The 27,939-nt window shown below is 41.7% G+C and overlaps 1 protein-coding gene across 3 annotated transcripts; it reads left to right on the top strand.

Moving 5' to 3' along the window:
- The first annotated feature begins 262 nt into the window (after positions 1-262).
- Positions 263-19,046, top strand: CHMP4C (charged multivesicular body protein 4C). Of its 3 annotated transcripts, XM_050891709.1 has the most exons (6): positions 263-468; positions 8,874-9,051; positions 10,003-10,117; positions 13,458-13,566; positions 14,238-14,244; positions 15,827-19,046. In XM_050891709.1, the coding sequence occupies exons 1-6, from the start codon at positions 273-275 to the stop codon at positions 15,879-15,881; spliced, it is 660 nt and encodes a 219-aa protein (XP_050747666.1). In that variant the 5' UTR covers positions 263-272; the 3' UTR covers positions 15,882-19,046. The 3 variants fall into 3 exon arrangements, with proteins under 3 accessions (XP_050747666.1, XP_050747664.1, XP_050747665.1); XM_050891707.1 differs by lacking the exon at positions 14,238-14,244 and having other exon boundaries at positions 15,817-19,046; XM_050891708.1 differs by lacking the exon at positions 14,238-14,244 and having other exon boundaries at positions 13,458-13,573.
- Positions 19,047-27,939: the final 8,893 nt, after the last annotated feature.

The following is a 27,939-nucleotide window of genomic DNA, read 5'->3' as shown; positions in this document are numbered from 1 at the left end:
CCCCGGGGACCTCGGCGGGCTGCCCCGCGGAGCTCCCTTACAGCTCCCGGTGCTGGCGGAGGGCACGCGTGAGGCCCGCGGCGGGCAGCGGCAGTTCGGCCTCCCCGGAGCCGCCCCTGGGCCGGGCCCGCCCCGCCGCCAGGTACGGTGCCGCCGCCCGCGGGTCCAGGAAGTGCCGTCACGGCGTGTGCCGGGCGGGGAGTCTCCTGCGGGCCGGGCCGGGCAGGGCAGACCCTTCCGTCGGCGGGTGCTGAGCCGGGGCCGCCGCCGCCATGAGCAAGATTTCCAAGTTCTTCAAGGGGGGCGGCTCGGCCGCCTCCAAGGGCCGCGGGGGGCCCTCGCCGCAGGAGGCGCTGGCCCGGCTGCGGGAGACGGAGGAGATGCTCAGCAAGAAGCAGGAGTACCTGGAGACAAGGATCGAGCGGGAGCTGGCGGCAGCCCGACAGCACGGCACCAAGAACAAGCGAGGTGAGTCCTCGGCTCCCGGCGGCCGGGGCCGGGCCGGGCCGGGCCCCGCTGCCCTCCGCCCGCCGCCGGGGAAGCCCGGGCGCGCCCTGCCAGGCCGGCGGCGGCTGTTTAGGTGGCTTGCGAGGCTTTAAATCGCGGGGTTCAAACGCGTCTAGGTACGGGGCTCTGCTGAGAAGAGGGAGGACTTGGGGTCTCGCAGGGGCTGTTGCCGGGCGGGGTCGGGTCTGTTGGCTCCGCAGGTGTGCAGTGTGTTTCGTCATTCAGCTGTGGACTCTGAGCAAGCGTCACCACGGTGCGTGCACACTAGGACACGACGGTGGCTTTGGGCCTTTGGCATCTCTTAGTGTTTAATGCATTTTGGATTCATTATGGTGGGCCGATAATAGGATGCTTTATTCCTCACTTATTTACTGTCTGTGTTTCCCTGTGCGATACTTTTGTTCGCACTTTGCACCACAGTCGATGCAGATATCAGCTGGATACATGGTGCGCAAAGTACTACTGTTCAACGTGGGAAGGGGATCACAGCTTGGGTGTTGAGCATCAGTTGTGCAGATAGCAAAGGAGCTGAAGCGTGTGAGGATCTCCTGTATATTTATGGATGAATTCCCATTATCCCCACTGTGAGGGTTGGAGAATATACTGCTGGCAACTGAGGAACAAAGTGATTCAATGATTTGCCTCAAATCACATAGGAAGTTTTCGTGGTTTAACCCCAGCCCGCAACTAAGCCCCACACAGCTGCTCGCTCACTTTCCCCTGGTGGGATGGGGGAGAGAATCAGAAGAGTAAAGTGAGAAAACTCATGGGTTGAGATAAAGACAGTTTAATAGGTAAAGCAAAAGCCATGCACGCAAGCAAAGCAAAATAAGGAATTCATTCACCACTTCCCATTGGCAGGCCGGTGTTCAGCCGTCTCCAGGAAAGCAGGGCTCCATCATGTGTAATGGTTACTTGGGAAGACAAAATGCCATCACTCCGAACGTCCCCCCCCTTCCTTCTTCTTCCCCAGCTTTATATGCTGAGCATGATGTCATATGGTATGGGATATCCCTTTGGTCAGCTGGGGTCAGCTGTCCCAGCTGTGTCCCCTCCCAGCTTCTTGTGCACCCCCAGCCTCCTCGCTGGTGGGGTGGGGTGAGAAGCAGAAAAGGCCTTGACTCTGCGTAAGCACTGCTCAGCAATAACTAAACCATCCCTGTATTACCAACACTGTTTTCAGCACAAATCCAAAACATAGCCCCATACCAGCTACTATGAAGAAAATTAACACTATCCCAGCCAAAACCAGCACAGAAGTACATGATACCACTAAAAAATGAATGGTAGTTCAGAGCATTAGTGACTACTGGTCTGGGCTGCTGTTAGCTGCAAAGGAGAGGATACTAAGAGATAATAAGGTCTGGATTGTGCTTATAATGGTGTTGTCATCTCTGGGAAGCAAATGATGGTAGCCAATGTCTTGTGGATATACAGGCCTTAATTACTTCCTAAAGTCACATGGAGTCCTGTTTGTCTACTCTGAGCTTTATTTTTCTTTAAATACTTCAAAACAGAAAAAAACCAGATTAAAAATTTGTGATGTAATGAGAAAGTAGCTCTTTCATCTGCTCTTTCTGTTGCTTGATAATTTAAAAAATTAATGCCATGTAACTTAGAACTTGTGAGGAGCTGTGTGTTAAAGGTGTTTTGGTTAGCTCTTTAACGTATTTGTAATACTTTAGCATTTAGTAATTATGAGCAAAAGGCAGATTAACTAAACTAACTTTTAGTTAGAAAGGATTTAAAAACATGGGTCAAGATGGGACAGATGTGAAGGCACAAACAGTGAGAGGGAATAAAGCCAGTTCAGCAGTGCAACTGAGCCTGCTGCTCGGCAGCACAGGAGCTGTCAGGGTTGTCCTGGTCCCACACTTTGCACTCCCCTGGCTTCAACTGGAGTGTCTGTCTTGTCCCCTTGTGCAGGTACTGGCACCTGTGTGCTGGCACAGTGAGCTAGTTCAGGAAGGTGATCCAGCTGAAAACTAATTTGCTGTGGGACAAAGTGACCAGATAGCTCCCAGGACTGGGTTCATCTTGCAAATGCCCGAGCGGCAGGGCTGATGCAAGAAAACAGGCGGGCTCCTGTGACTGTAGCAACTCCTGTTTAGATCCAGACATGCTGCTGTGGAACTTCATCCCAAGCCTGGACTTTAAGCTGGTATGGTTGCAGGAAGAAGCAATGCTTCCTGCCTCGCTCCTGCCCCCACGCTGCTCCCTTCCTCTCCTTGGCAGAGCTCCCTGAAGGGTGTGTTTCAGAAAGCTGGATGCAGCTGTAAAATGTCGTGGGGTTTTTTGGCTCGGTTATTTTTTTTTTTTTTTTTTACCCAGGGTAGGTTAAGTTCCACTTATCCAGTTGACTTGGCAGCTGCACGAGTGCTCGGGCATCTGTGAAGGAGAGGGTGGTGCACAGGCAGGAGGGAGTACTTGCTGGGAGAAGGTGGATCTGCTTCTCCTTTAACTTGGCTGGTTGATGCTGGTTTCAGGTGTTTGTTGGCCTGGTGCTTCAGGTGTGCAGTATTTGACATATGAAGCGTTTCTCCCAGATCTTTGTTTCCGCTGCTCTGCTTCATGTGAAATTGTTCATGGAGTCATGCTGCAAACTGGATTGTTGAGCTGATCATGATTAAAAACAACTCCCTTTTATCTTGTCGTTTGCTCAGGGACCTACAGTTAAGGATAGTGAAGACACAGGAGTAGGGCAAGAAGTGCAGAGTGGGAACTTTTTCATGCCAAAAATGGTTCTAAAGCCAAAATGGGATAGTATAACTACAGTCAGAGGAGAAACAAGAGAAACTAACCTTGCTGTGCTGAAGTGCTTGAATTTAGCAGGCTAGTGAGTGAACTTAAATCCCCAATAATACCCCTTCATTTGATATGTCAATTGCTTTACAGTTTAATTGCTGTTGATTTACATATAACAGCGTATTAGCTGGTATACTGTACTATATAGTTCAGAGGAAATCTGTGCTAACCAGCATCTATTGTAGCATTATGTAAACACACACAAATGAGAGAATAAAAGTTTTAATCTACATTGCCTTGTTAAAGTGAATGTTTCAAAGGGACCTTGCAGGTAATTTTTAATGCTGTTCTTTCTTAATTGCATCTGTGGAGACACCTATGGAAACTAAAATGGGAGTGTCCAACACTGGAGCAAGATGTATCTAGGTATAGAAAATGCACCAAATTAGCATGATCTCATTTGATTTTTAGGCACGTGAGTCTGAGTCAGTTATACTGACACAAGAGAGAACAGATTCAAGCACCAGCAATTTTTCATTAGTTCAGATGAGTCTTGAATGGGTTCATGTGACACCAGCAGGCTTAACTTGATTTAAAAGCCGTAACACGTTAGCTATGCAAATAGATGTGAAACATCACTTAAATATTTTTGGCTTCTCCTTTATGAAGTGAGTATCTCTGCAGTTCCTGTACCTAATCTGAAATTAGCTACACTTTTGGGGTGACACATTTTCAGCATTCCCCATTAATATCTTACTGTAGCTAGACCACTTGAGGGTTTTCGAAACAGTGATGTGTGTTGGAATTCCTCCTGCAGAGGTTATGTCATGATAAGCAATATTTCTTTCCACAGTTAGCACTGCCTTTTAATCTCTCCCCATTCCAGATACAAACTCATGATTTTTTCTGGTATCTCTTGCTGTACTTTTTTGGGTATCTCAGTTTCAGCCAGTGCACAGCTGCCAACTCCATCTCCAAATTGGCCTTTCATCTTCAATATTTTGAAGGTCATACAAGAAAATATAAAGGAGAGAAAGCGATACTGAATATTTGAGAACTCTGTTTAAAAGGAAATGTGTTTTCTGAAGTGCGCCTGTGCCTGTGAAAATAACATACACGTGAATGAGTGTTGTTTCTGCCTGGAATCTTTCACAGATCCTAAAAAATGGCTAGATGAAAAAAATAAAGTTAAAAGAAGCCATCCAGAATAGGATTAAATCTTAACCATCAAGAGCCACATGGTACTACTGAGGACCAAACCTATATAAAGTTGGGATAACAGGTAGGCTTTTACAAGTAGATGCTGCTAAATATGTTGTGTGGCACATTTGGACAGGGCTTATGTAGCAGTGTAGCATTCCTTTTCAATGAGTTAGTTGTAACCAGAAGGCTGTTGAAACCAAACAACGTCATAGTTGCGTGTTAACATGGACAGGGCCGACATACCTATGGCAGGGTGTATGACAGGTTGGGACTGAGGCTTTCCGGCAGGGAGACATGAGGCAGCCCTTAGGGTGTCTTTGTTCCGTGAGTTACAGCTATTGTTCTCTGATCTTCGTGATCATGTTTCAATTGCCATGAACTGGAATGGTTATAACAAGTCAAGTGCTTTACTGTTCTTGAATTAGCGCCTCAGTTGTAACTATATGTGGCTTCCCCCACAAGGTTTTAAGGATTATGAATGCTGATAATGAGCTTACTTAGGTATGATTTTTATGGCCTCAGCAGCATGTCTTTTGGTCGTCCCTGGTGTAAGGGAGATCAGAAGTTGTAATCCATCGGTCCCTTGCAGGACTGACGTGGAGGTTTGTGAACTGTATCCAAGAATGTGATTCAGTATTTTCACAGTGGTGTTGTATCTTCTGAAGAAACACTCTTTTCCTTCTTCACCAGTTTCCCCCCGGGAATTTTAAGGATTACTAGACAATGCTTTTATTTCTACTTCAGAAGACGAGATCATCGGTAATTCCTGTACTGATGGGTGTTGGTGGTGGGCTTGACAGGTGAAGGTGTTGTTGTCACTGTACTGTCTCTTTTCATTCTGATCTGTCATGAAACCATGAGGAGGGTGCCACAACTCTTTCTATGTCACTACTTTCGTTCTTTCCTTTAGAAACGTGGATATTCAGTGTGGCCAGGATTACTGTTGCCCAGCTAGCCATTTCTGCTTCCTTAGTAAAGTATCAGCATAGTAGTGATATTGGAAAAGTGTCCTTCTGTATGTTAATAACAGTGGTTCCTTAATATGCATACTTAAACTGACATAATAGTCTACTGTTGTTCCAGCCACTTATCTTGAAAATAAAATAAAAACTTAGATTAAAAGCAGTGGTTCCTAATCTATAAGCTGCATCCTGCTTGCTGGACTCAGAGCACAGGAAACATGCTAAAGCCCAGCCAACTGCTAACTACTTCATTATGAAATGCAGGAGTTGAATTGGCTTCTTTGGAGCACAACAGAGACAGCGTATGAGATTGCTTTTTTCCTGGAGAAGACCTCCACCTCTTCCTGGTTGAATCGGTGTGAATTACACTTGCTTCCTCAGACTCTACCCCTGGTTAGACTCTTCCTCCCTGGGCTGTCTTCCTTCTTTGAAATCTTTGGAATGGGCAACACCCTTTTTCAGTGCCATTCTTAGACCTTCAGTGAAGTAAGTTTATGTTCTCTGCTCAATTTCTTTATTTTTTTGATAGATATGTTCTTCTTCAGTTTGGTTATTATAATGCAGTAGCATTTCTGTGAAGCGTTTCAGTCTTCTTGTAAGAGTTGCACACAAATTTTAAAATGCTTGTAGGTGCAGTAGAAAAGCACTTAAAGTTCATGATAATCTGTAAAACACAGAAAAATAGATTTCAAATAACAAGGAAATTCTCATATCTTAGCTATAGGAGCTACTACAACAAAACACTGTGCAATGAAGGGCATTCATTTAATATAAATGAGAAAAAAACATACAGTGTGGTGTGGGAATTTATTATGCCTTGGTTGATAAGGAAGGAGTATGAATTGATTTCCTATGAAGTGCTTTGTTCTGTAAGTCACTGGTAAAACTAAAGAGAATTAATAAAGATGATATGTTGCAGTACAATAATTAGCAAAAACTGTTTGTGAATAGGTGAAGTCACACAGAGTTTAGCTTCTTCCATGGTTTCTTAATTTGGGTGTGGTTTAATTAAATGTTAATACAGGAACCTTCAGGATTTTGAAAACAACTGCTTTGAATGTAACTGAGGAAATCCATTTTCTCTCTGAGCAGCCAATAATAACAGCACCGTTACAGACTCCCATTTCTGAAAAACACTGACTGGAAATATTGCCGTGTGGTAGCTACTTACTCCAATTGAAGCCTTTCTGTATCAGCTAGTTAGTGCTCCTCAGTCCACAGGGCTTTAGAGTCCTCCCTGGCACATCTGGTGTTATGCAGATGTGCCTGGTGTCCTAACACTACCAATAATAAGCATAAATAAGTAGGGAAATAATAAGTAGGTAAAAAGATTATTTGGGATTCAAACTGATGTATTTTGGAATTGCCAATGAGAATTTTACAATTCTCACATTTGCATGACATAATCTTTTGCATCTTTTTGCATGACATGCATCTTTTTCAGAATATGCATGATCTTCGGGCCATCTCGCAAAACCTGGGAAAATCTTGAATTTGAATACTGTGATTAATCTGTTGTGATTGCAGTTTGCTGTTGTCATGGTTTAACCCCATCCCGCAACTAAGCCCCACACAGCTGCTCGCTCACTTTCCCCTGGTGGGATGGGGGAGAGAATCAGAAGAGTAAAAGTGAGAAAACTCGTGGGTTGAGATAAAGACAGTTTAATAGGTAAAGCAAAAGCCATGCACGCAAACAAAGCAAAGCAAGGAATTCATTCGCCACTTCCCATCGGCAGGCCGGTGTTCAGCCATCTCCAGGAAAGCAGGGCTCCATCATGTATAACGGTTACTTGAGAAGACAAATGCCATCACTCTGAATGTCCCCCACTTCCTCCTTCTTCCCCCAGCTTTATATGCTGAGCACGATGTCATATGGTATGGAAGATCCCTTTGGTCAGCTGGGGTCAGCTGTCCCAGCTGTGTCCCCTCCCAGCTTCTTGTGCACCCCCAGCCTCCTCGCTGGTGGGGTGGGGTGAGAAGCAGAAAAGGCCTTGACTCTGTGTAAGCACTGCTCAGCAATAGCTAAACCATCCCTGTATTACCAACACTGTTTTCAGCACAAATCCAAACCATAGCCCCATACCAGCTACTATGAAGAAAATTAACACTATCCCAGCCAAAACCAGCACAGCTGTCCTGAAGCATTTTACTGCAGGTGCTAGAAGGCATTGTGTATCTTAGCCTGTGTGAATGCTTGTCCTTGCGCAGCTAATGATGAGCAGTTTTGACCATGTTGAGTCAAGCATTTGTCAACAAAGCACTGAATTTTTTAGTGTGTTGTTACACACCATAAATCTATGACCTGTTCATGGAGGGATCCTGACTTCATTTGAAAAGTTGTGTACCCCAATGTCAAGGTTCAGCGTTATTGCACATGGGCAATTATTTGAATAGGACAGCAACAGTAATTGCTGCTATCAGATGAGTTTGGGGGGCTGCAGTGCTGCTGTTGCTTGCTGGCTCAGAACCTGATTTAAAAATTAAATGTAGGAGACAAGGGAAAGGACACGGGTATTAATAGCACTGAAAAAGCAATGGGTTAACTCAGTCTCTTGGTTTTGTTTGGTGTTTTTCTTGTGTGGCACATGTGTAGTTTGGAGAGGACAGTGGTCAGGAAATGCTTGTGGCAAGATTGTGTGTGTTCCACACCCACAGGCTAAGAGAAAGCCCTTTTCTCCTCCTGCTTGTCACGTGCATTTATTCTGGTAATGATTTACTCTGGGCAAAGTATGCTGCTCATAACTTAGCAAATACAAAAGACTAATCTCAACAATTTACAAAGATAATGGGGAGTAGCTGGATTTGACTGTGGCCGTGTCTACAAAGTTCTACATGTTTCCAAGTTCTAAGGTTTAAAGATCATGCTCCTAAGTGATTGTAAGAAACAGATGCAGCTGAAAGCCAGAGAAATGTGGGTCCTCCTCTGATCTAACCCACCTGCTTTGTTAGGCCATTTGGGCTTTCTATTGCACTTGACAGTTTCTGCTGCTGAGACAAAGTTTAGAAAGCAGCATTGGTGGAGATGTGGTTATCATGACAGATCTTCTTACTCTGTCTTCCTTAGTTTTTACTTATGTATTGCAACCTCTTCTTTTCTTTCTTTCCCCTGTTTCCTGCTTTCTGACTTCTCTCTGACATTTTTCTTTTTCCTCCACATCTTCCTTGCTTTGCCTGTGTGCACAGGATGGAGTTCAAGATCTCCCGCAGTGGAGGAAGAAGCTGCTCTTTCCTGTGGTGCTAAAAGGAGTTAATCTAAAAGAGGCTTCCCAGCATGTTCATGCAACAGCATGTTGGTGATAAACAGGCTGCTGATCTGGTGTGGTCAAAGTTTGTCTCCCTACTAGTAAGGTAGGAGAGTGAGAATTATAAATTCTGCAGGTCGGCTTGGTGCTGAACTACTTGTCCTTGCATTTTGCTATATAAATACACAGTGCACTGTGCCTCTTTGCTTTCCAGCTGCCTTACAAGCACTGAAGAGAAAAAAGAGATATGAGAAACAGTTGAGTCAAATTGATGGGACACTCTCGACCATTGAGTTCCAGAGAGAGGCACTGGAAAATTCCCACACCAACACAGAAGTGCTCAAGAATATGGGTTATGCTGCACAAGCTATGAAAAAAGTGCATGAAAATATGTAAGTGCTTTCTAATAGCTTTCAAGTTGAGCTTACTAACAACTTTCAAACTACGTCATCACTACAGTCTATTGTATCTAGTAAGGCAGTTTTGACTTCATTTTGGGTTCAGGCATTTAATGTCAGAAATGCCATTGGTGCTGTAATGTTATATTTGGCAGAAAAATATCTTTTCTTAACAGCAAGTCTACAAGGAAGTCTCGCTAACTAGAGAGATCCGTGTGGTACCTGTTTTTTTTAAGTCTGCCTTGGCAGTTGAGACTGGCCTCTGCCCTTGGTTTTTCCAGAAGAAAACTTAGTTGAAGAAACTAAGTGAACTCTCTTCCTCAAAGTCCATAAGCTGGACTGTGTGATTCAAAGTACTAATTAGACTTGAATAAAAGAGAGAGTAATTTTTTTGTGCGTGTAGTATTTTTATATGTCTTACATTGTTTCATGAGGCGTTTTCCTGCCTGAATAAACAGAGTTAAATCAGAAAGGTTGTTCTGGGAGAAGTAAACAGGAACTGAAACAATAATGAAGTTAACAGTAAGGGGAAGCTTTTAGATGGGATGTGGTCCTGTTAAGTTTGCCCAGTTCTGGTGAAAGCTTAACATCAAAAAAGATCCATCTATAAAGATGCTGACCTCGGGAAGGAGATGGGATCTGCCCAGGGAATGTGAGTCTTGGCTGGCAGAGGTATGAGAAGCACGGAGAGGGAGAGAGACACAGACTGCTGCAGTTTGACTTTTGTTATAATCCCAAAGTGGAAGAAATTGGACTAGCTAAAACACACAGGAGCTTGCCAGGAAACGTTAAGGTGTAGGTGAGAGAAATTATTCCCTGTGAGTTCTGCTGTTTATACAGCAATGGGCATAAAAAGAAAATAGGGTCTGTTCAAGTTTCTCTGAGTCTCTTCTGTAGGATTTGAATGACGTATCTTTAAAAAATGTTTCCATGTTATCTTGCCAGGGACTTGAACAAAATTGATGATTTGATGCAAGATATCACTGAACAGCAAGATGTTGCCCAGGAAATTTCAGATGCTATCTCAAACCGAGCTGCCTTTGGTGATGAGTTTGATGAGGTTAGTACTTCAGTAAAGCCTGTGAGTGTTAGCTGTTAAATGACTCCATAGTTACTTTGTTGTGCAGTGGATTGTTCAGTGGTTTGTTTCTCAAAAGGTGTGTATGTGAAATTCCTTGGTTCTAGCTTACCCTATCTAGGACGTTTTTATCATTGTGTATATATATATACACACACACATATATAGAAAATAAATAAAATTAATAATATATGTAATATATAATAAAAATCTATATATGTAAAATATAAAAATTTTTTATTTATATATAAATTTTAAAAAGGCGATTTTAACTGCACTCCTGTAGTTGTTATTCTCATTTGTGCCATGGAAGGAGCAGGTCACTAAAACGCGTAATTTGTACTGCTCCAAGTGGACACTGAAACATATAATTTTTTGTGCTCCAAATAGCCATCCGTTTGACTAAGTGCATGTTCCTATGCCATGAACAAGCTACTGCTCACAATTCTGAATATTTGGACCAGTTTTTTAAGATCTTTTTTGGTGCTTGGAGGTGCAGGTCCTTTCCCTGTTTTCCAGATATTGTACAGAAGTAGATCCATTAGGTAGAAGTAATTCCTGTTGGAGGCAATAAGGTTTCTTCCTCGAGCTCTTTTCTTCTGAAACCCCCACAAGGCACTTAGGACCTTCTGAAAATTTGTTGCAGTAGCTTTCATCCAGTGTCCCTGGAATTGATTTTGTATATCTAAGCAGGACATTACTTATTTCTGATCCAACCATGGCTGAGGACTCAAGGGTCAGATATACTCAAAATTCCTGGGATCTGTGATGCAAAGCTGGGGATCATGCTCAGTATCACAACCAGTTTGGTTTTATTTTTTAACTATGTTTTAAAACAACCAAGCACTAGGGATCGTTTGAAGAATGTCCTAAAGAATCAAACAATTTACTCTCTCCCCAACTAATTCGTTTTTACGTGCCCAAATGGACAACAAAGAAAAATACATATGCTATATCATATTTTCTTGATTGGGGGGGAGGGGAGGTTTCATTCAACAGTTATAATTTGTTGAAAATAGTAACGATTCTTTGTATTTTGTTTTTCCACTTTGAATGTACATAGACTTTTCAAGAAACATTTAATCAATACTGGCACAAGGAATGGGGTTTGGCATGTATAAACTGGGCTTCAAACATCTGAAAAACATACTGCCATCCCGAACAGCTATATGGTGTCACTTACTTTTCATCAGTGCTTAACTTTTAGGAGTCTAGACTTAGTAAGCATGTTGTAGATTGACCTGGAAGTTCCTAAGAGATACTAGTCTAAGTTGATGGGCATGTTTTCTGTTCTGGGACAATAAGCCACAGTCACATGGGACATCATTGTACCAGCACCTGCTTTTGCATAGAAGCCTAATACTTACAGCACCTGTCCAGTAATTGGGAAATCTGGTTTGCAGGCCACTTCAGCTTAAGAGCACTAGAATCAATGACTTAATTGCTGGGTTATGAGGTGATTTGTGTTGGAGGATGATACTTTATTTTTTTCAAGGACATTTTGACCACACACTTCAATTTCCTCTTCACGTGTGCCATGGGTGTAAGGAGATCATGGAAGCATGTAATTTCTACTGCTCCAGATAGACACAAAACCATGAGTTCTTTCTCCCTAGGTTGACACAACATATGTCATGAAGAATGCAAAAAAGCTCTGTCCTACCTGAGTAGGATGCTCGCTAGGAGGGGTGACCCTTGCCTGGAGGCCTGTTTCTGATAATCAAATGCAAAATACGCACGTTCCAGTGGACGAAGCCTGGAACCTGAGAGTTCACATGATATCTTCCCTCTGCAATCTTTTTGGCTAGGTTCAAGAAGAGAAAGGGGATTTGTTGTTGCTATTGCAATACTCCACAGCCTAGTTGTAGAGCAGTGCCTGAGTTGTGGGAAATTAAGTTAAATCCATGCTTGAGGATTAGAAGAACTTAAAACTTGGGTCTCCCACTTCGAGAGCAAAAGTTCTACCATTACACTATTATGTTAAAAGTGTGTAGGGGTCATGATCACTGTTTCCTTCACCTCTTTTTTTTTTTTTTTTTTTTTTTTTTTTTTTTTTGTTTAGCAGAGGTTGGTAAGGACTAATTTGGTGTGGAAGAGTGTTAGATGACCATCTAGAGGTCTTCAGAAATACCTGTTTCCATTGACTTTACAACAACTTGGATACTAACTTTGTAAGAAGCTTGTATTCACACCACTGACTGAGGCACTTAAAGTAGAGGCACATTTGCACCTCAGCTAAATGCCTAAGTTAGACATGGGGCCCCAACTTGCACATTTCTTTGAGACATTAGCTGTCAATTGAACATCATCGGGTGTAGACCTGATGCTGAAATTTTTAGATGATATCCTAGTATTTGCACTGTGAACTAGCTCAGATAGGCAAACAGTAGCCTTTTTTTGGCCGTAAAAAGATAAAAACATGAGAAAGTAATTCTAGGAAGGCCTGTGGAAGGCCTCATAATTTTAATTTGCACATTGGTGATAAGCAAGGTATAAATGGGTAGGCAAAGCCCATTTCAATACCTAGTAGATCTCACTTTGCTACAGCCACTTTTTCCCCAGCCACTTTTGCCTATTGTTTCTTTTTAAACCATTTTATCAACGTGGCAGAGGTCCATTTCTCTACAAATATGTCATATTTAGCTTCCTTTCTTTGGGAAATTCCAGCCAAGGAATAAGTCTTTGGCTTTTTTAAGAAGTGTGTAGCCTCTTTATTTTTAGTATTATACAAGTGGATTAGATCATCTGTCCAAATCAGCTTCTGCAGCTAAAAGCCCAAGAGTGTTATGTGCTTCAAGAGTGAGTAACAGGACCCAGGAGGACAGCTCTGATTCCAGTGCTGCTTTGAAATCATAGGTAATCCTGGACTTGTGTGATAGGGCAGAAGCATAATGTTTAATGACAGTCTACCTTATAACCAGTGAAAGCTATTTGCTTTTTAAAATGGGAGAAATTGCACATTAAAATTAGAATCCGTTAAAGAGTACAGGCTCTAGATTTGGAACAAACCTGAGGAAGGCAGAGGGACCTTTCCCCCCGCCCCCCCGCCTTTTTGACAGGTACTGCCATCAGTTTTCTTTCTAATTTTATTCCTTGTCCTGTTTCTAACTTCCATTGTCCTTCTTTCAACTTTCAATTAAGGTTTATTGTTATTGCCCACACTTAGTAAAAATTATACTTGTGATACGCTGTTTTTTGGTATTTGTTTTCAGGTATGAACTGTTTTTTCAGTAGTGCTTTGCTTCATGGTCATTAAACGTGCCCTTGCCTGAGATCACTGTCAGGACAATGAATTTGTAAATAATGTTTTCCTTGAATTTAGGATGAGTTGATGGCAGAATTAGAAGAACTGGAGCAAGAAGAATTGAACAAGGGAATGAGAGATGTCAGACTGCCAAGTGTTCCATCCACGTCACTACCTTCTCGCCCTGGTAAACTGCTTGCTTGCTATTTTATGTTTTTCATCATGAAGGCATGCTGTGAGTAGGAGGAGAGGAAGAGAGCTCCAGATATGTATTTAACTGTGTTTTAACTTTTAAAGTAGTATAGGTTCCTTTTCCTATTTTTGTACCTGTTTATCACAAAAAGCAGAGCGGAATTCTGGTTTGCTGTATGAAAGCATTTAGGATCAAATTCTGTGTAGATTTGGGGAGGCAAACTCAGGGAACTTGACCTTACACATACAATAATGCATCTTCTACTGAAATGTAGTGAGATCGCTGAGGAATGGGAAGACATTTTTCTCTTTTTGGCAATTAAATCCTTAGTCTTTTTTAATTAGAGTCTGACCTAGATTCACAATGTTTGCGTCAAAGATCCAGTTTTGTAGGGTAGTGGTTTGATATTTGCCACTGGTATTTTAATTAGAAATGAAGGAGGCAGCAGGAAGTACACATTTAAAGAAATATTGTCACTCCTGTGCTTTCTTTCTACAGAACAGACTTATTGCTGGCATTAAGCAGTAGTCTAATTTTTCTTTTAATTTTGTAGTTCTGCCCTGTTCATTTTGAATTAAGCCAGAGACAGTCAACTTTTAACTATACCTTTTACTGTGTCCCTGTTGTCTCTATCAGCTGAAAGACTTGCTGTGTACTAATGCTAGTAAAAGAGTATAAATATTTGGTGGCAAGGGCAGCACACACGTGGCACAGGTTGTTTATGGTGCATTCTGCTGCAGAACAAGTTATCTAGACCAGCTCAGCTCAGAGACTTTTGCATGTATTTTGGCAGACGGCACTTAAAACCCTGAGAAGCAGTTTAAAATGTTCAAACTGCGATTGTTGCCTCATCTACTTAAGTCAATTGCAGAACAGCTAGTAAAAAAATGGATTTAGGAAAACCCAGTGCAAATTGCAGCCTGGGTGTTTATGGCTTGTTCATACAGCCTCTTCCAGATCCAGCTGTGCCAGTTGACATTTTTATTAAACCCAAGCCATCTCCATGTGCTTCTCACTATCTTAATTTGCTACTTCATCTGTCTGTATGACTGCTTCAGGCAAAATTAGCTGGTTACATTTATACAGTTTAAGGCCTTGCAAAACTGGCTTATCTTTTACGAAACTGGATGCTTACTGTTACACAGCAATGGGAAAATAAGAACAACAGTTAATGGTTCTATAATGCTTCTAATTGGAGATGCATGTTACCCTCCTGATTTTGGAGATGGGGAAACTGAGATGGAGCAAGGCATAGTGACCTTCCCCCGTTGCACACTGAGCCAGTGGCACTTGCCTCTAGAGTAGGGACTGGACCCCTGGTCTCCCATGTCCTCTTCCCACCTTTAGTCCCCAAAGGTGGTAGCTGCAGCCCTTCTCAAGATGGTGGCTCCTGGCTGTACAGCTGCCACAGGTGGGAGCCAACTGGCTGCTGTAAACGTACGCACAAGGGTATTGCACCCAGTAACAGTGTTCCACTGATATTTGAAGGAATGCAAATCCTGACACGCAAACCCCACAGATGGAGACAGCCCGCAGTTGAACCTGGGCTGTAGGGCATGCAGTTTGTAGGTCAGTGAATGAAGACTATTTGGGTGAGGTTTTAGTTCAGGGAATGCAAAAGATGTGTGATAGGAGATTGGGGTTAAAAAAAAAAAGAGAGAGAAAGTGCGTGTGGGACCTGGTACAGAGCTGGGAATTGCTGTTGCTGTGACCACAGCAGTTAACTGATGTCACCTGAGCAAAGATAAGTTCAGGAATTTCTTTCTCCCTTTTAATAAATGACACCTCTCATTAAAATGGGGTGAGTCTGTTTGGAAACTGGACCTGCACATGCAGAACCCTTCAGCACTATTTGGAAAGGTAGAAGGAAGCATAGCCGGCCAGGGGTAGGTCACTCGTGCCTGGCGCAAGTGGCAGTGAGAGAACTGGCAGCATTCTTGTGGACACTTGCTCTTTGTGACAGCTTTTAGAGATTAAATGTATTTTCTGTGGGACTCTTCCAGTAGGAGTTACATCAGACCTATATTGTTAACCTCAGGGTTATATGTGAGATAATGGGGGGGCAAAATAGTCGCATCTCTCATCAGCTTCATTACTGCATTACCTATGTTTAGCTTGCTACTCAGTAAATTGATCTGAAATCTTCAAATTGAAAAGCACTATGCAAGTCCTCATGCTAACAAATAAAATGGTTCTGACTGTTACATTAGTTGATGGTTATTGTTAATCTCTCTTTCTCTGCAGCATCGACCAGGAAGAGAGCAGAGGATGAAGATGAAATGAAGCAGCTGGCTGCCTGGGCTTCATAAGAGCATGGTCTTTTTGTAACACTAAACAGTACAGTGCAGATGTAAAAAGCTGTAATGCTGTTCTATAACCGTACCGAATTAGTGTGGTTGCATTTCATACAGGCTGGGATTTTTATGGCCAATCTTGCTAAGAATAGTGTTGCTGCCATATTACAAAACTAGTTTAAAAACAAACAAACAAACAAAATACAATAGTTGCCAAAACCTCCAAGCATCAAAGTTTTTTCAGCCTTGGCCAGAGGTTTGTTTTGTTATTACTATCAGTTTTTATTAGGTAATGTTTTACTATATCTGGCTGGTTTGTAAAATCTGTGTGCCTCACTTATGCACACAGCTGGATTAATTGTTGAAATGAAAAAGTTAAATAAGTCATCAGGGCCCTATCCTAGAGGGTTATTTGGTTCAGACTATTTGAATATTAGCAAAACAGCTTTATACATGTCCTGGCTTGCAAGTTCCTTTGAGCTCAAGAGCTAATAGCCATTCATTTGGGCATGGAGATTTAAACAGTCTGCCTGGAGCAACTTATGGTGTCCTAGATATTAAGAGGAGACTCTTCTGTGGGTTTTTTGAAGTGGGATAGGTTTTTTGTTTTGTTTTAAGTTTGGCCGGAATATCCCATGCACTTCTATAGGTCAACTTGAATCGTATTTTGAACTATTTCCATCTCAGTTAAAGAACAGTTTTACAATGACTGGGGAAAATGAAATATCCACGTTCTTATAGATCCCTGCCAAACAAAACTGCTTTCTGCTAACCCTGTCAAAAATGCAGAAGAGATTTGACCTTCCTGTGTTGTTCTCCTCCACTGTGTCTTTCTAGGGTGAGTGTTTACTTTGTATGATAATACCCATCCTCAAAGGAATTAGTAGCACATTTTTTTAATTATACAATTTGAAAATAATTTTAATTTCTGAGCATTCAGTTCTGCTCTCTTATTCAGTTTCCGAACGGAAATAGTACGAGCATGTTGTATTTGAAAGGCCTTTTTAACCCTGGTTAAAAGCTGATTCTGGATTACTTGTAAAGTTGACTGTTATTGTCCAACTGACAGCTTTTTAGCTTAAGGAACAAATGCCACTCTGAGTGCTAAACTACTACATATATAGAGAAATCACTGTTCAAATACAAAACAAAAATTAAAAAGGCTGCTTTGTATTAACAAATTTTATTAAATAAGACTTAAGCTCTATGCTAGTAGCCTGCTGTCAGTCACAAGGAAATAGTAAAACACTGTGGAGTTCCTAGGGATGTGGGAAGCAGAGTCACATAGATCTAGGTTTCTTGTTTTCAAATTAATTTAAATTTACTGATGATTGAACCACTTGGGGAATAGTGGGAGACCTGGTTTCTGACCCCTGACTGAGCCCTTCTCCTGTGGCCTTTAGGCTGTGATTTGCTGGGTGTTTAGCTTCGATAGGCTACAATAGGCTTCAGCTGATTGGATTTTAGGTTAAGCATAAGCTAATGTGTGTTTCTGGACATGGCGTGCTGGTGTGCTCAGAACCTTTCAAGTTGAGTTCCGTGGATGAAACCCAAAATTTACAAACCCTGTGGAGAGATTCAGTTTTTCAGGACTTTTTCATTCTCTGTAGTGGAATTGCTTTTGGTTTGCATCCATATGAAAGGAGAATTAAGCCTTGCCACTTCACTTCGGATCAATTTCCTACTGGAAAAAATTAAGTGTGTTAATTCTGTCCCAAAGTTTGGAGGTACCAGAAAAATTGTCCCTTTCTGTTGAGAGTAGAGAAAACCTGGAACTATTCAATTTTTGTTTTAAAAACAAAAAAATCTAAAGAACTGCCTTAAATTAAAGAACTGCTTTAAATTTAAAAATACATTTTGAACTCTCAGTAGGAAACCAAACACTAATAAAATGTTACTCAGTTTCAATGCTTGCTGAAATTCAGGATGAGATGCCAGCTGAAAGCAGGCATATTTAATAAAATAACAAATATTCTGAGTTATTTAGAATCCATTTGCTAATCCTTTTGGCTGGAATCCTGTTTTCAAGGTATGCAGTCTGTGCAAGTCTCTGAATTGGGTACAGAAAGTATTAGCGTATACTGATTGCATAGCCATGCAAGGCTGGCCGTGTGCTTGTGGACACATCTGGTATTTCTAAAGGTGAGGCCATGCCAACATAGTCCCGTGCTTAGCTTGGAAAAGCTGGCTTCTAGCATCTGTTCTTGGTTGAATTAGTAGTTTTCCAATACTTGGCACTTACATAGCACTTAGCATATTTAAAGTGCTCTACAACCTAACTGAAATAGGTCTCTAAGCTTCCAGTTTGAAACTAAAGTGATTTTCAGTCTGCTTTGGAAAACGTGGACCTGCTGGTTTTGTGCAAGAACTTCCCATGTGAACACCCTGCGGGGGAGAAGAAATCCTAGGAAAAGTCTTCTCCTTTGCAAGCTAGTATCTGACTGCTGACCTCCAGCAATGTTTTGGCCAAGTGTTGATCCTGGTGTCTTCAGCTTATTGATTTCAGACCAGCCACTTTAGGAACAAAATTTGTGAAGGGTGAGGAAAAGAAACTGGTCATTTGGATGAGCTTCTCTGAAAGCTTGTGTGTAGTGGCTGGTGATTCTGGAGGACAGAATCATATACCAGTTCACAGGCTAGGACATGTGTGGTTGGTGAAGCTATACTCAGAGATACTATGGTCATGTACACAAACCAAAATACAGTATGGACCTCCAGAACTGGAGTGCTTGTTGCCATATTTGTTTGGGAGACGGCAGATGACTGGTTTTCTTCAAAAGCAAAGGGGTTCTAGGGATTTAATTCAGCTGAGGAGGTGGCTCTTTCCTGTGTAAATTCAGATGACACTGGGACAAATGGCTCTTCCTTTTTGAACATATGTCTCTCTTCATGCTAAGATGGTATTTGTTTAGTATGTAAGCAGATGAGAGTGAATAGTGTCAACGTGTTATTGTAAATGTACTCTCTATTAGCTGGAACATATTTTACAAGAGGACTGTGGAAGCAGATGGTGTACTATAGCTGACTTCCTTTCTTATTTTTTATTTATTTTGAGAATGTTTTATTCTCGTAACAGACTTGGACATTTTTAATCTGGATAGCTTTAAAAGGAGGAAAATACATTAATAAAAAGTGAAAAGAATTAATATATATATGCTGTAAATAAATATTTTGGTGTCATATTTGTGCTATATGATTGTATTAAATTTATTTTCCTGTCAGGCAAAACTGTAAGTACTCTCCTTACACTGTCATTAGGATACAGTGCTCTTTAGAGGATGTGAGGATATTTTGAAACATTTTTTGATGTATTAGTCTTTCAACATCAGGTTAGAATTAAAGAATTCTTCAAAGTTGATTCAGTTTAAAAAAGAAAAAAGCATTATATGCTATGGTGTTTGGACTGCATTCCTTCGCACTTACAGTTGTGTTGCAAGAGATTCTTTTATTTTAACCAAAATACCTACTTCCCCCTCCTTCTCCACCGCCCCAGAGATTTCATCATTGTTTCAGAAATGTGTGGATTTCACTTTCCAGGCCTTAGTTGAAAGGAAGAATGGTCAGGTCTTTTAAACATGAAAAAGAAAAATCACTATAGGCAAGGAAGTATTAAATAAAATACTGCATTTTTTCATGCATCTCATTAGAATCTTCTTAAAGTAAGTGTGTATGTGTATGGCATCTCACATTTTATGTAGAAACACATGTATATTTACACATATGTATAAAGTGTTGGAGCAGTGATTTAAGACCATCATTCATTATCTGGTCTGGAAAGGCTTCAATTGCTTGGTCAGCTCGTCTTTGCCTCTTTGTAGAGCCTAAAGGCTTCATCACAAAACGTCAAGGAACTGTTCTGGTACATACGCATGCCTGCTGTGTATACAGCTTTGGGGGGGGGGGGGCGGGGCGGGAAGAAGAGGATGGGCATGTGCGGGCAATATTTCCGATGAGAAAATCTCACAGTTTTACGTGATGTAGAGCCTAAATTATTTTAATGATGTTATTTTTTAGAAACATAAGGAGGAAGCTTTACTCTCAAAAAATTACTTAACAGCAGGGACTAGCTTGAACATCTTAAGAAATGCCAACTATCATCAGTCTAATCTTAGGTAGCTGTCATATTTTGTCACATCTGTCCCCGTTGCAGAGACTGTTGCAAAACCCACCATTGTAGCACTGTTCAGTCAGATGTATATTGTAGGGAAAACCTGCCCGATTCATGTGACTGATCACGATTTAAGTGCTTTATTGTGGTTTATTGTTTTGTTATCAACATGTAATTAACAGCCCTTGCTGAACTATACACTTGGGGTCAATACTTGCAGTACAACAGATACAACAGATAAAGCTAGACAATATAGTTATGAAATATTAATATGTGCCTAGAAATTTCTAAACATCATTGTATAACTAGGATGGCTGTGTCTGGCAGGGTCACGCCGGCTCCTCTGCTGCCCTGCTCCCCTCTTCTGCACACTACACATCCTCATGTTTTCATGTTTTGCTTGAATGTCTGCTTAGCTGACTTACCCCCCCCTCCCCCAGCTAAAAGTCTCCTGGTAATTCCCCGGCTGCTGTTTAATACAGTTGATCGTTGTATTCCTCTTTACCAAGATGAGCTTTGGGCAAATGCCATCTCAGACAGTTTGGGCATCCCACTCACCCAGCCGCCTTACGCCCCCTGTGCTATCTCACCAGCTGCTGTTACCCAGGCCATTTTTAAGGCAGCGGGCTGTGTAGGTACCCGCTCCGCTGGCTTTCTCAAAGAGTAGGCATCTGATTCTCCTAGACTTGAATGGTAACATGTGTCTAAATTGAGGATCTGCAGTTTACAAGTGAGCTAAATTTATTAAAGTAGGTGGGAGGCTAAGTGGTCTGAGCTAGCGGTCTTTTCCCATGTAGGTAATGAGTCTCGATACCTCTCCTTGGTATGACATCAGCTTTCAAAGAAAGAGGTACTGTCTTACTGGGTGAGGAGTGTTTTGCAGGTTCAAACAGGATTTACATGGACTCCCCTCCGCCCCGAGTTGAGCACCCTTTCCTCAAAAAATAAAATGTGCACTTTAGGAGGAATGTAAGTCTTCAGATACATTTAATATGTAAATATATTCAGATGTATTATCTTTACTTTTGTGATTGGATTCAGCTTACCAAAGGGACTTCGGTGCAGCTGCTGAACTAACGGAAGTAAGCTAGGACTGCCTATGTATAGGCATACGTAGGGTTACTATATTACCCTATACCTACCTATTGTACATACCCTATATGTATATAGGGTTGTTGAAGTGCCTGGTGCACTGCTGTTTGTGCCAAGCAGCAATGATGAGCTCCGTCAGCGGCAGGGCTTGGACTCTGTGGACCTCCAGGAGGAGCTCTGGATTCAGCGTACAGCAAGAAACTCCAACAGGCTCAGAAAGCTGCGATTTTCACACAGGACCTGATTTCAGTCTTATTGCTCATGCTGGAGGGAAAAGGGCCTGCTTGGAAGTGCTGCTCAAAAAGCGGGGGGGGAACCCTCCCTCCCTCCCCATTCCCCCGACAAATCCCCACTTTTTCAAAGCTAAAATGCTCTTTTAAATACTAACCCACCTGCTCAGCTGCTTTTCTGGCCTCTGTCTCTTCTCTTACCTTCCCCTGTCTACGGCTACCTTGGCACTCTGCTTGGTTCCCTGCTTGCAAACAAGCAGGACAGCAGGATCTCAGAAGCAGACCTTTATGCAGAAGTTTACCAGCCCCCTCCTTACATACATACTCACACCATGACAAACTGGAGCTAAGACAAAGATTAAATCAGTTCAAAGTACCCATTTTCAAGGAGAAGTTCAGCCCAGCATGATGAAGGAACGTAACCTCTTTAATACTGGTTCAGTGAATTGTGCTTTGCAGTCACCAGCTGCAAGCTGGATGTCATTGCAGTACATTGAGGACACTGAACTGTGAAGAGGGATTTCTTGGTCAAGTCTGTGTCTCTCAGCCCTTGCTAGGGTTCAGAGCACGTCTGTAGTTGTGTGGTAATGTCAGTGCTACGTGGGGTTAGGTGAGAACACATGGGACATGCTGATAGGAAGATATTGCAACTGTTGGTTTTGAGGCTGTTGAGGACATTCAAGTGTAGAATTAATCACTTTTTGATTTATTGAGGATTTGGATCTTAAAAGGTAATTTTACCAAGAAGGAGAGGTCTTATTTGTCACAGGAAATGCAGTCTGAACTGACACGTTCAGCAGATGATTGGCCCCATTTTCAGGACTGGCTACACGGTAGAGCTGAATTGGGTTTGGGCCCTTTGTCCACTAAGGAACAAACTCTGCAGCCCTGTTAGTTGTTCCAGTGCTGTGTCTGTGTGTAACTAGGGTCATTTATTGAGCTTCTGGAGCAATCATTATGACGCTTGAAGAAGTATCGCTATACTGTGGAGCATCTCATGTATCCCCCTTCAGGTACTGTAAGAGTACCTGAAGTAAGGCACTACAAAATGTTCCTCCTGAAGGGAGATAATAGGCTGGAAAGAGGAAACCGTAATAGGAGATTATCAAGAACAAGGAGAATAAATCATATAGATAATGCTTTGATTCTTTCACCATGCTTTGCAAACGTACTTTTTACCCTGCACAAGCAAGAGCTTGAGAGAAAAAGCCCTTCAGATCTTCTGCATCAAGAGGCTGTTAGAGTGTCTTGGCTAAGCTAGAAATGGTGGCAGTGGCAAATACCACATTTGGTCACAAGAGCAGGTAAAAAAATAATGCTGCCTTTGGCTCAGGTGATTTCTGCGAAAACAAAACCAAATACAGTGGAAACTGCGTATGGATGCACAAGTAAAATGGATTATGTTACTAGTGACCTTCCTGTGGCTGTAAGGCAAAGTTTCAGAAGTTAATAGCTGAATGTGGGTAGCAGAGACCACCTCACACTTTTCAGGTTAAAACCTTCAGCTCCCAATGCTTTGCCAGCTCTGTCAGCAAAATGTGTCTGATCGATGTAGTTTCCTGAGCTAGGAAAAAAATCCCCCTGCATGGACCAAGCAATTCTGGAAAAGGTTTTTAATAGCACTAACCTGATGACAGATCTTATCTATATGTTGTATCAGACACTTGTGGTTGAACACAAAGGGGTTTATTTCACACAGAAGACAATAGGAGAAAAAAAATGATGGGGGAAAATGATAAGTAGTCGAGACATTAATTTATGTAGCCTGAGAATCTGTCTAGAGCACATACTGTGTCTGAATAAACTGAAATCTGTGCCAACAGCTGCTTCACTAGAACAGAACAGAGCAGCCTCTTTGTTGAGAGACGAGATCTCGTGCTCTGACCTTTGGACGATCATGAGTCTTGTGTAACTCACGTCATTTGAGAAGTGAAAGATGTTGGTCTTTCCGTGGTTTTCTAGATTCAGAACTGAAACAAATATCTCACAGAGGATGCCAGTAGTTGACTACAGCATGCCGACAGCAAAGAAAGAAAGATAAAAGTAATTATTTGCACATGTTCTGTCTCTCAGGTTAACTCCCAGCAACGTTGAGCTTAATTTTTCATTGTTTAATACTCCTTCATAACACATTACTTTGCACATTAATTTTGCAACACTCTCAACTTATTTTTTAATTGCCTATTTAAGTAGGGACAACTGAGTCAGAACTGACTGGTGTGAGATGAAAAAGCAGTGATCTCCACAAGAAGCTGCCTTATCTGGGCTCTTGTACATGTAAGCAGAAACAACCTCTATAGGCACATCAACATCTTTCCTACTGAATGGCTGATTTTACTGTTTTTCAAAAGATTACATAGAATGAGACAGTTTTCTCATCTCATTTCTCCCACGCAAGTTATTATCCCCTTGCCCAACTCAAATCTAAGAGGAATCGCGTGATGGTTTTGTTAGGTTTACATTATCCTACAAGCTATGCTGTAAGATTTCTAAATTAACACTGCACATCAACACACAAAAAATAAACTTCTCAGGGCAAGATTTTCTCTAAATGTACAAAGCAGCCACCATAATAGGGTAGATCTCTTGCCCGATGCCTCTGCTTATCCCTGTAATAGGCATATTTATGCTACAGAATGAGGGGGAAAAGGGAGACACCTTCACATCACAAACTATCCACCCCATAACTCGGTTATCAGAAATGCTGAGAACATCTAGGAAAGAGCCACAGGAAATTTGGGAGGAGAGATCCTGTAGGAGGTTTGCCACATGTTGCAACTGCTTCCTAAACTACATTTATTTATCTGTCTAGCTATTTATTTGATTATTTTTCGAACATGCAAAGCAGTAATGAAATCTTGAAAGGTTAATGCACAACCTTCTCCCATTAGGCACTTGCCAGATGAGCAATGCTTGACAAACCCACATTAACTCCCAAACAAATGAGCAGCATTTCATAGTCATCCTCAACATTTCCATAAAACAGCTGTGGCAGCTGTGGTTTCTTCTAGATGAAAAGCATTAATCCACAGGGGCTTCAGAGAGCAGAGGCTTGTTTCTCCACCACGTTAATGCAAACGTCCTAATGTTTTCAGTTGGAACTGGTAGAAGAAAGGAATATTATAAAATCTAGAAGAAGCTAATAATTTATGAACAAGGATATTTAGACCTACTTGAAACCCAGTCAAGATATCCTAAGACACAGTTCCTGTAGTATACAGACAGGAGTCTCACCGGATCAGCGAATCATCTAATTTTAACCTGCTGACAAGTCTATGGGATCAGCAGTAACACTAGGACTACACCAACTGACTTACTGTGCAATTAGGGTGAATCATGTAATTGCTTTCTTCCTCATTTTCCCTATTTGCAAAGCAGAGGGAAATACAATACCTACCTCTCAGATACAAAGTGGGGACAAATTCATTGTTTGGAGAGCACCTTGATGATCCTTGAGTCACAGAAGTGCAGAGTATGAATCAGCAAGCATTTAAGATCTCCATGAAGAGCTTAAAAGGGGTAAAAAGGGGAAAGGTCTCCATGACGATTGTGTTGAAAACCATGAAAACATAGGTTAGACTACTACTCCTGAAGGCTTAACAAAGGCTTGTGCAGAACCTGCCAACTTCCCTTAAGACAGGTGAGACTCAGCCAGTGCTGGGAGTTGAGCCCAGAATCCCATTTATTAGGCCAGTGCTTTAATCAGATGAGCCACAACGCCCACTGGCAGGCAAGACCCACGCTGATGGTTTCTGCACTGCGGGGGGTGATCTCTTCTCTGATCATGCATGTTCCTGTCTCCTGAAGCTGAAGGGTTCAGCTCTGCCCAGCAGTGACAGCACTTTTGAGGACTGGACTGAAATTATTACTCAAGTTTACCACTCCCACTTCCAAGTCTCCTCTTTCTCCAGAGCTGTGCTGCCTTGCTTGCAGTTTGGGATCTTTACAAGCAATACCAGAACTCCAGCCTGGGCTGGTCCCTGGCTGGTCCCCTGTGATATCCTTGATGAGACAGAAAAGGCACAAGTCACACAAACAGGGACAGGCAGAGGGTAAGGATCTGGGTTACACACGAGACAAATGCGTTGCAGACTACTTTTCTGCCTGTCGGTTGGAGGTATAAAAAGAGCAGCTTTGCCAGTTCAGCTAGAACATCATTAGCTTTCCTGAATTGTAATTTTAGCGTCAGGTGCTGTTCTGTTGCAGGAAGACTTCATGCTAAAAATTTTCATTATCTGTTAAGTAAAAATGGCCTACACACCAGGCTTTCTGAGTTATCCAGCTACACAGATTTACATTTGAGGACTCGGTAACTTCGGCCATTTGCATAGCTCCTTCAGCCTTCCTGTTACCTCTACCTGATAGTGAAAAACACTTGTCTTTCAGAAACATCCTGCCTGTGCACATCGTGTGCTCTGGGCAGCCTAAATGTAACTCTGACTGACCCTTGTTAAACAGGATCCTTCAATGCTAGTATCAGTTTATTTTGATGACGCTGGATAAAACTGCAGTTTGGAGCTTTAAAATGTGCCCACCAGAAGAAAGGAGCAGCTTTGTATGTCACATACAGGGTTATCCTTAGACACATCTCGTGACAGCCTTCTCCTGACTGTGGAACAACCATCACAATGGCTCTGAATTCATCAACCGAAGGAGAAATTTAGAAAGAAACATTTCCTATTCCAGTATAACACTCAAGCTATGCAACTGGAGAATAATCTATAAAGCAACAGCAGGACAGATATGGCTAACAGTCACTATTACTCAGAAGTGGGGATGACATAAGTTTGTCATTTAGATCTATTACAAGATAAGAATATGTTAATCTTTTTTTGTTTAGAATAAAGGACTGCATTTTCCTACCTTTCCACTCTTCCAAATCTGTACAGTTGCATCAGATAACAAAAGATACATCAAACTTTGGAAGAAGATTGAAAACACTTAACAAAAGCTCTAGCTCAGTTTGTTTTCCTTGCAATGCACAACCTGAGAAGGACCAAATAGAAAAGGTTGCCCTTTGAAACAAGATTACGATAAAGGTTGGCACAACGAGGGATTGCAAAGCAACCCCAGCGCTATGGAAGAAGAAACCCTAGAAGGAGGTTCCTGAATGGGTTAAGCTAACACAGAACCTAAACCAGTCATAACATAGAAACTAACATTTAGTGGAGAAGCAATTCTGGTTAGCAAATGATTAAACCAATTTTCACTTTCAAAGGGGAAAAATCCTCACGTGTAAACTATGGACAAGGCAATCCCCTCTTTCTCCTCTGCTTTTTCCACTTTCTGTCTCATCTTTTCTTTCAGCTAGGAGATTGAGATCCTATGCATTAAAAATGCGACGAAGATAAAAAATCAAAATGTAGAACAAAAAACTCCACTGGTCAGTACATTGACTGCTCACCCAGAATACAAACTGTTTAAAAGAGACATCTTTTGAAGACAGCTGCATTATCAGTATTCCAAGTTCAAACAAAGAAACATGGATGTGAGGATATAGTTTGGTTACCCTAGCATCCCTTAAAGCAAGTCCTGTATTCCATAGGAAAAGTACCTATCTAGATTTGAATGTTGGACCTGTCTAGAAATCTGAATGTACTGATCTCTGGGACAAAGATTTAACTGAAATATAGAAAGGAATGACAGGAAGAAAGAGCCCTAGACCTGATATTCCATAAAGGGAGTGTTTACGACAGGAGTCTTCCCTTCCTTGGTGATTCATGACCTTGGACTATTTGTGTCACCTGACATTTCTTAAAAAAACTGATTGCAGCAGCAGCAACTTCAGAGCGTAACTCTTCAGAATTCCTCCCCCAGTGTGTATTAGAGCCTGCTGTAGCATGGGGAAAACACACCTCCACAAACAAAACCATGTAGAACTTCCTACAGAAAGTTGCATTTGCTATCAGTTTTACTAGAAATGCAAATTTCTGGCAGGATAATTGCTACTGCTTCATAGCTACATTTAAATGAAGGAATAGAAACCGCAGAGAGAAAAATCAAACTACATAGTGGTCTAATGAGATGCACAGAGTAAAAATAATTTGGGACAGACATACCACCTGGAACAGGAGCTTTCCATGTCCCTTTTCTCCGCAACTGTGACCCCCCCAGAGCAAGAAAGAGATGCTTAACATGAAGAGATGAGTACAGTAGCCTACTGGAAAACACACTGCGTAGGCTATTCTCTCCTACAACTGTCAGGTGCAGTTTTGTGATTTAGTGAATTTGCTCCCTTCCTTGAGCTGGTTCAACGGGAGTATTATAGTCACAGTAATTAATGGTTGTCACAGTGGGAAAGGTATGAAGTGGGAGTTTCATATGGACTCATTCTTGATTCAAGACTAGTCAGCATTTTAATTGATTTAGGAGTACACAAATCAAAAGCACAGAAGTGGTGTGGGCAGACTGCAAGTGCTAAAGAGGATAAAAAAATCCTGCAAGATTATTAAATTTAAGATGCAGTATAAAGAAAAAGCAAAACCCCAGTAAGATGAAGCTGGGTACAATGTATTAAAATCTAAAACTAAGGGAAAAAAAACCCCATTGTAAATCAGTGGCTGAACTATTAAGACAATTACCTTTGGAATAATTTAACTACAACAGAAAAGAACAAAGTGTTACTGGTTGCAATTCTTGTAAT

The sequence above is a fragment of the Gymnogyps californianus genome, chromosome 2, assembly GCF_018139145.2.
Source record: "Gymnogyps californianus isolate 813 chromosome 2, ASM1813914v2, whole genome shotgun sequence".
In the NCBI taxonomy this organism is placed as follows: domain Eukaryota; kingdom Metazoa; phylum Chordata; class Aves; order Accipitriformes; family Cathartidae; genus Gymnogyps; species Gymnogyps californianus.
This window is presented reverse-complemented; position numbering and strand designations above follow the sequence as displayed.

Bases quoted from the DNA above. Each gene is read 5' to 3' on its own strand.
- CHMP4C (XM_050891707.1), top strand. From the start codon at position 273: ATGAGCAAGATTTCCAAGTTCTTCAAGGGGGGCGGCTCGGCCGCCTCC. The intron at 469-8,873 runs GTGAGTCCTCGG...TTTGCTTTCCAG, and splicing joins CGGCACCAAGAACAAGCGAG to CTGCCTTACAAGCACTGAAG. The intron at 9,052-10,002 runs GTAAGTGCTTTC...TTATCTTGCCAG, and splicing joins AAAAAAGTGCATGAAAATAT to GGACTTGAACAAAATTGATG.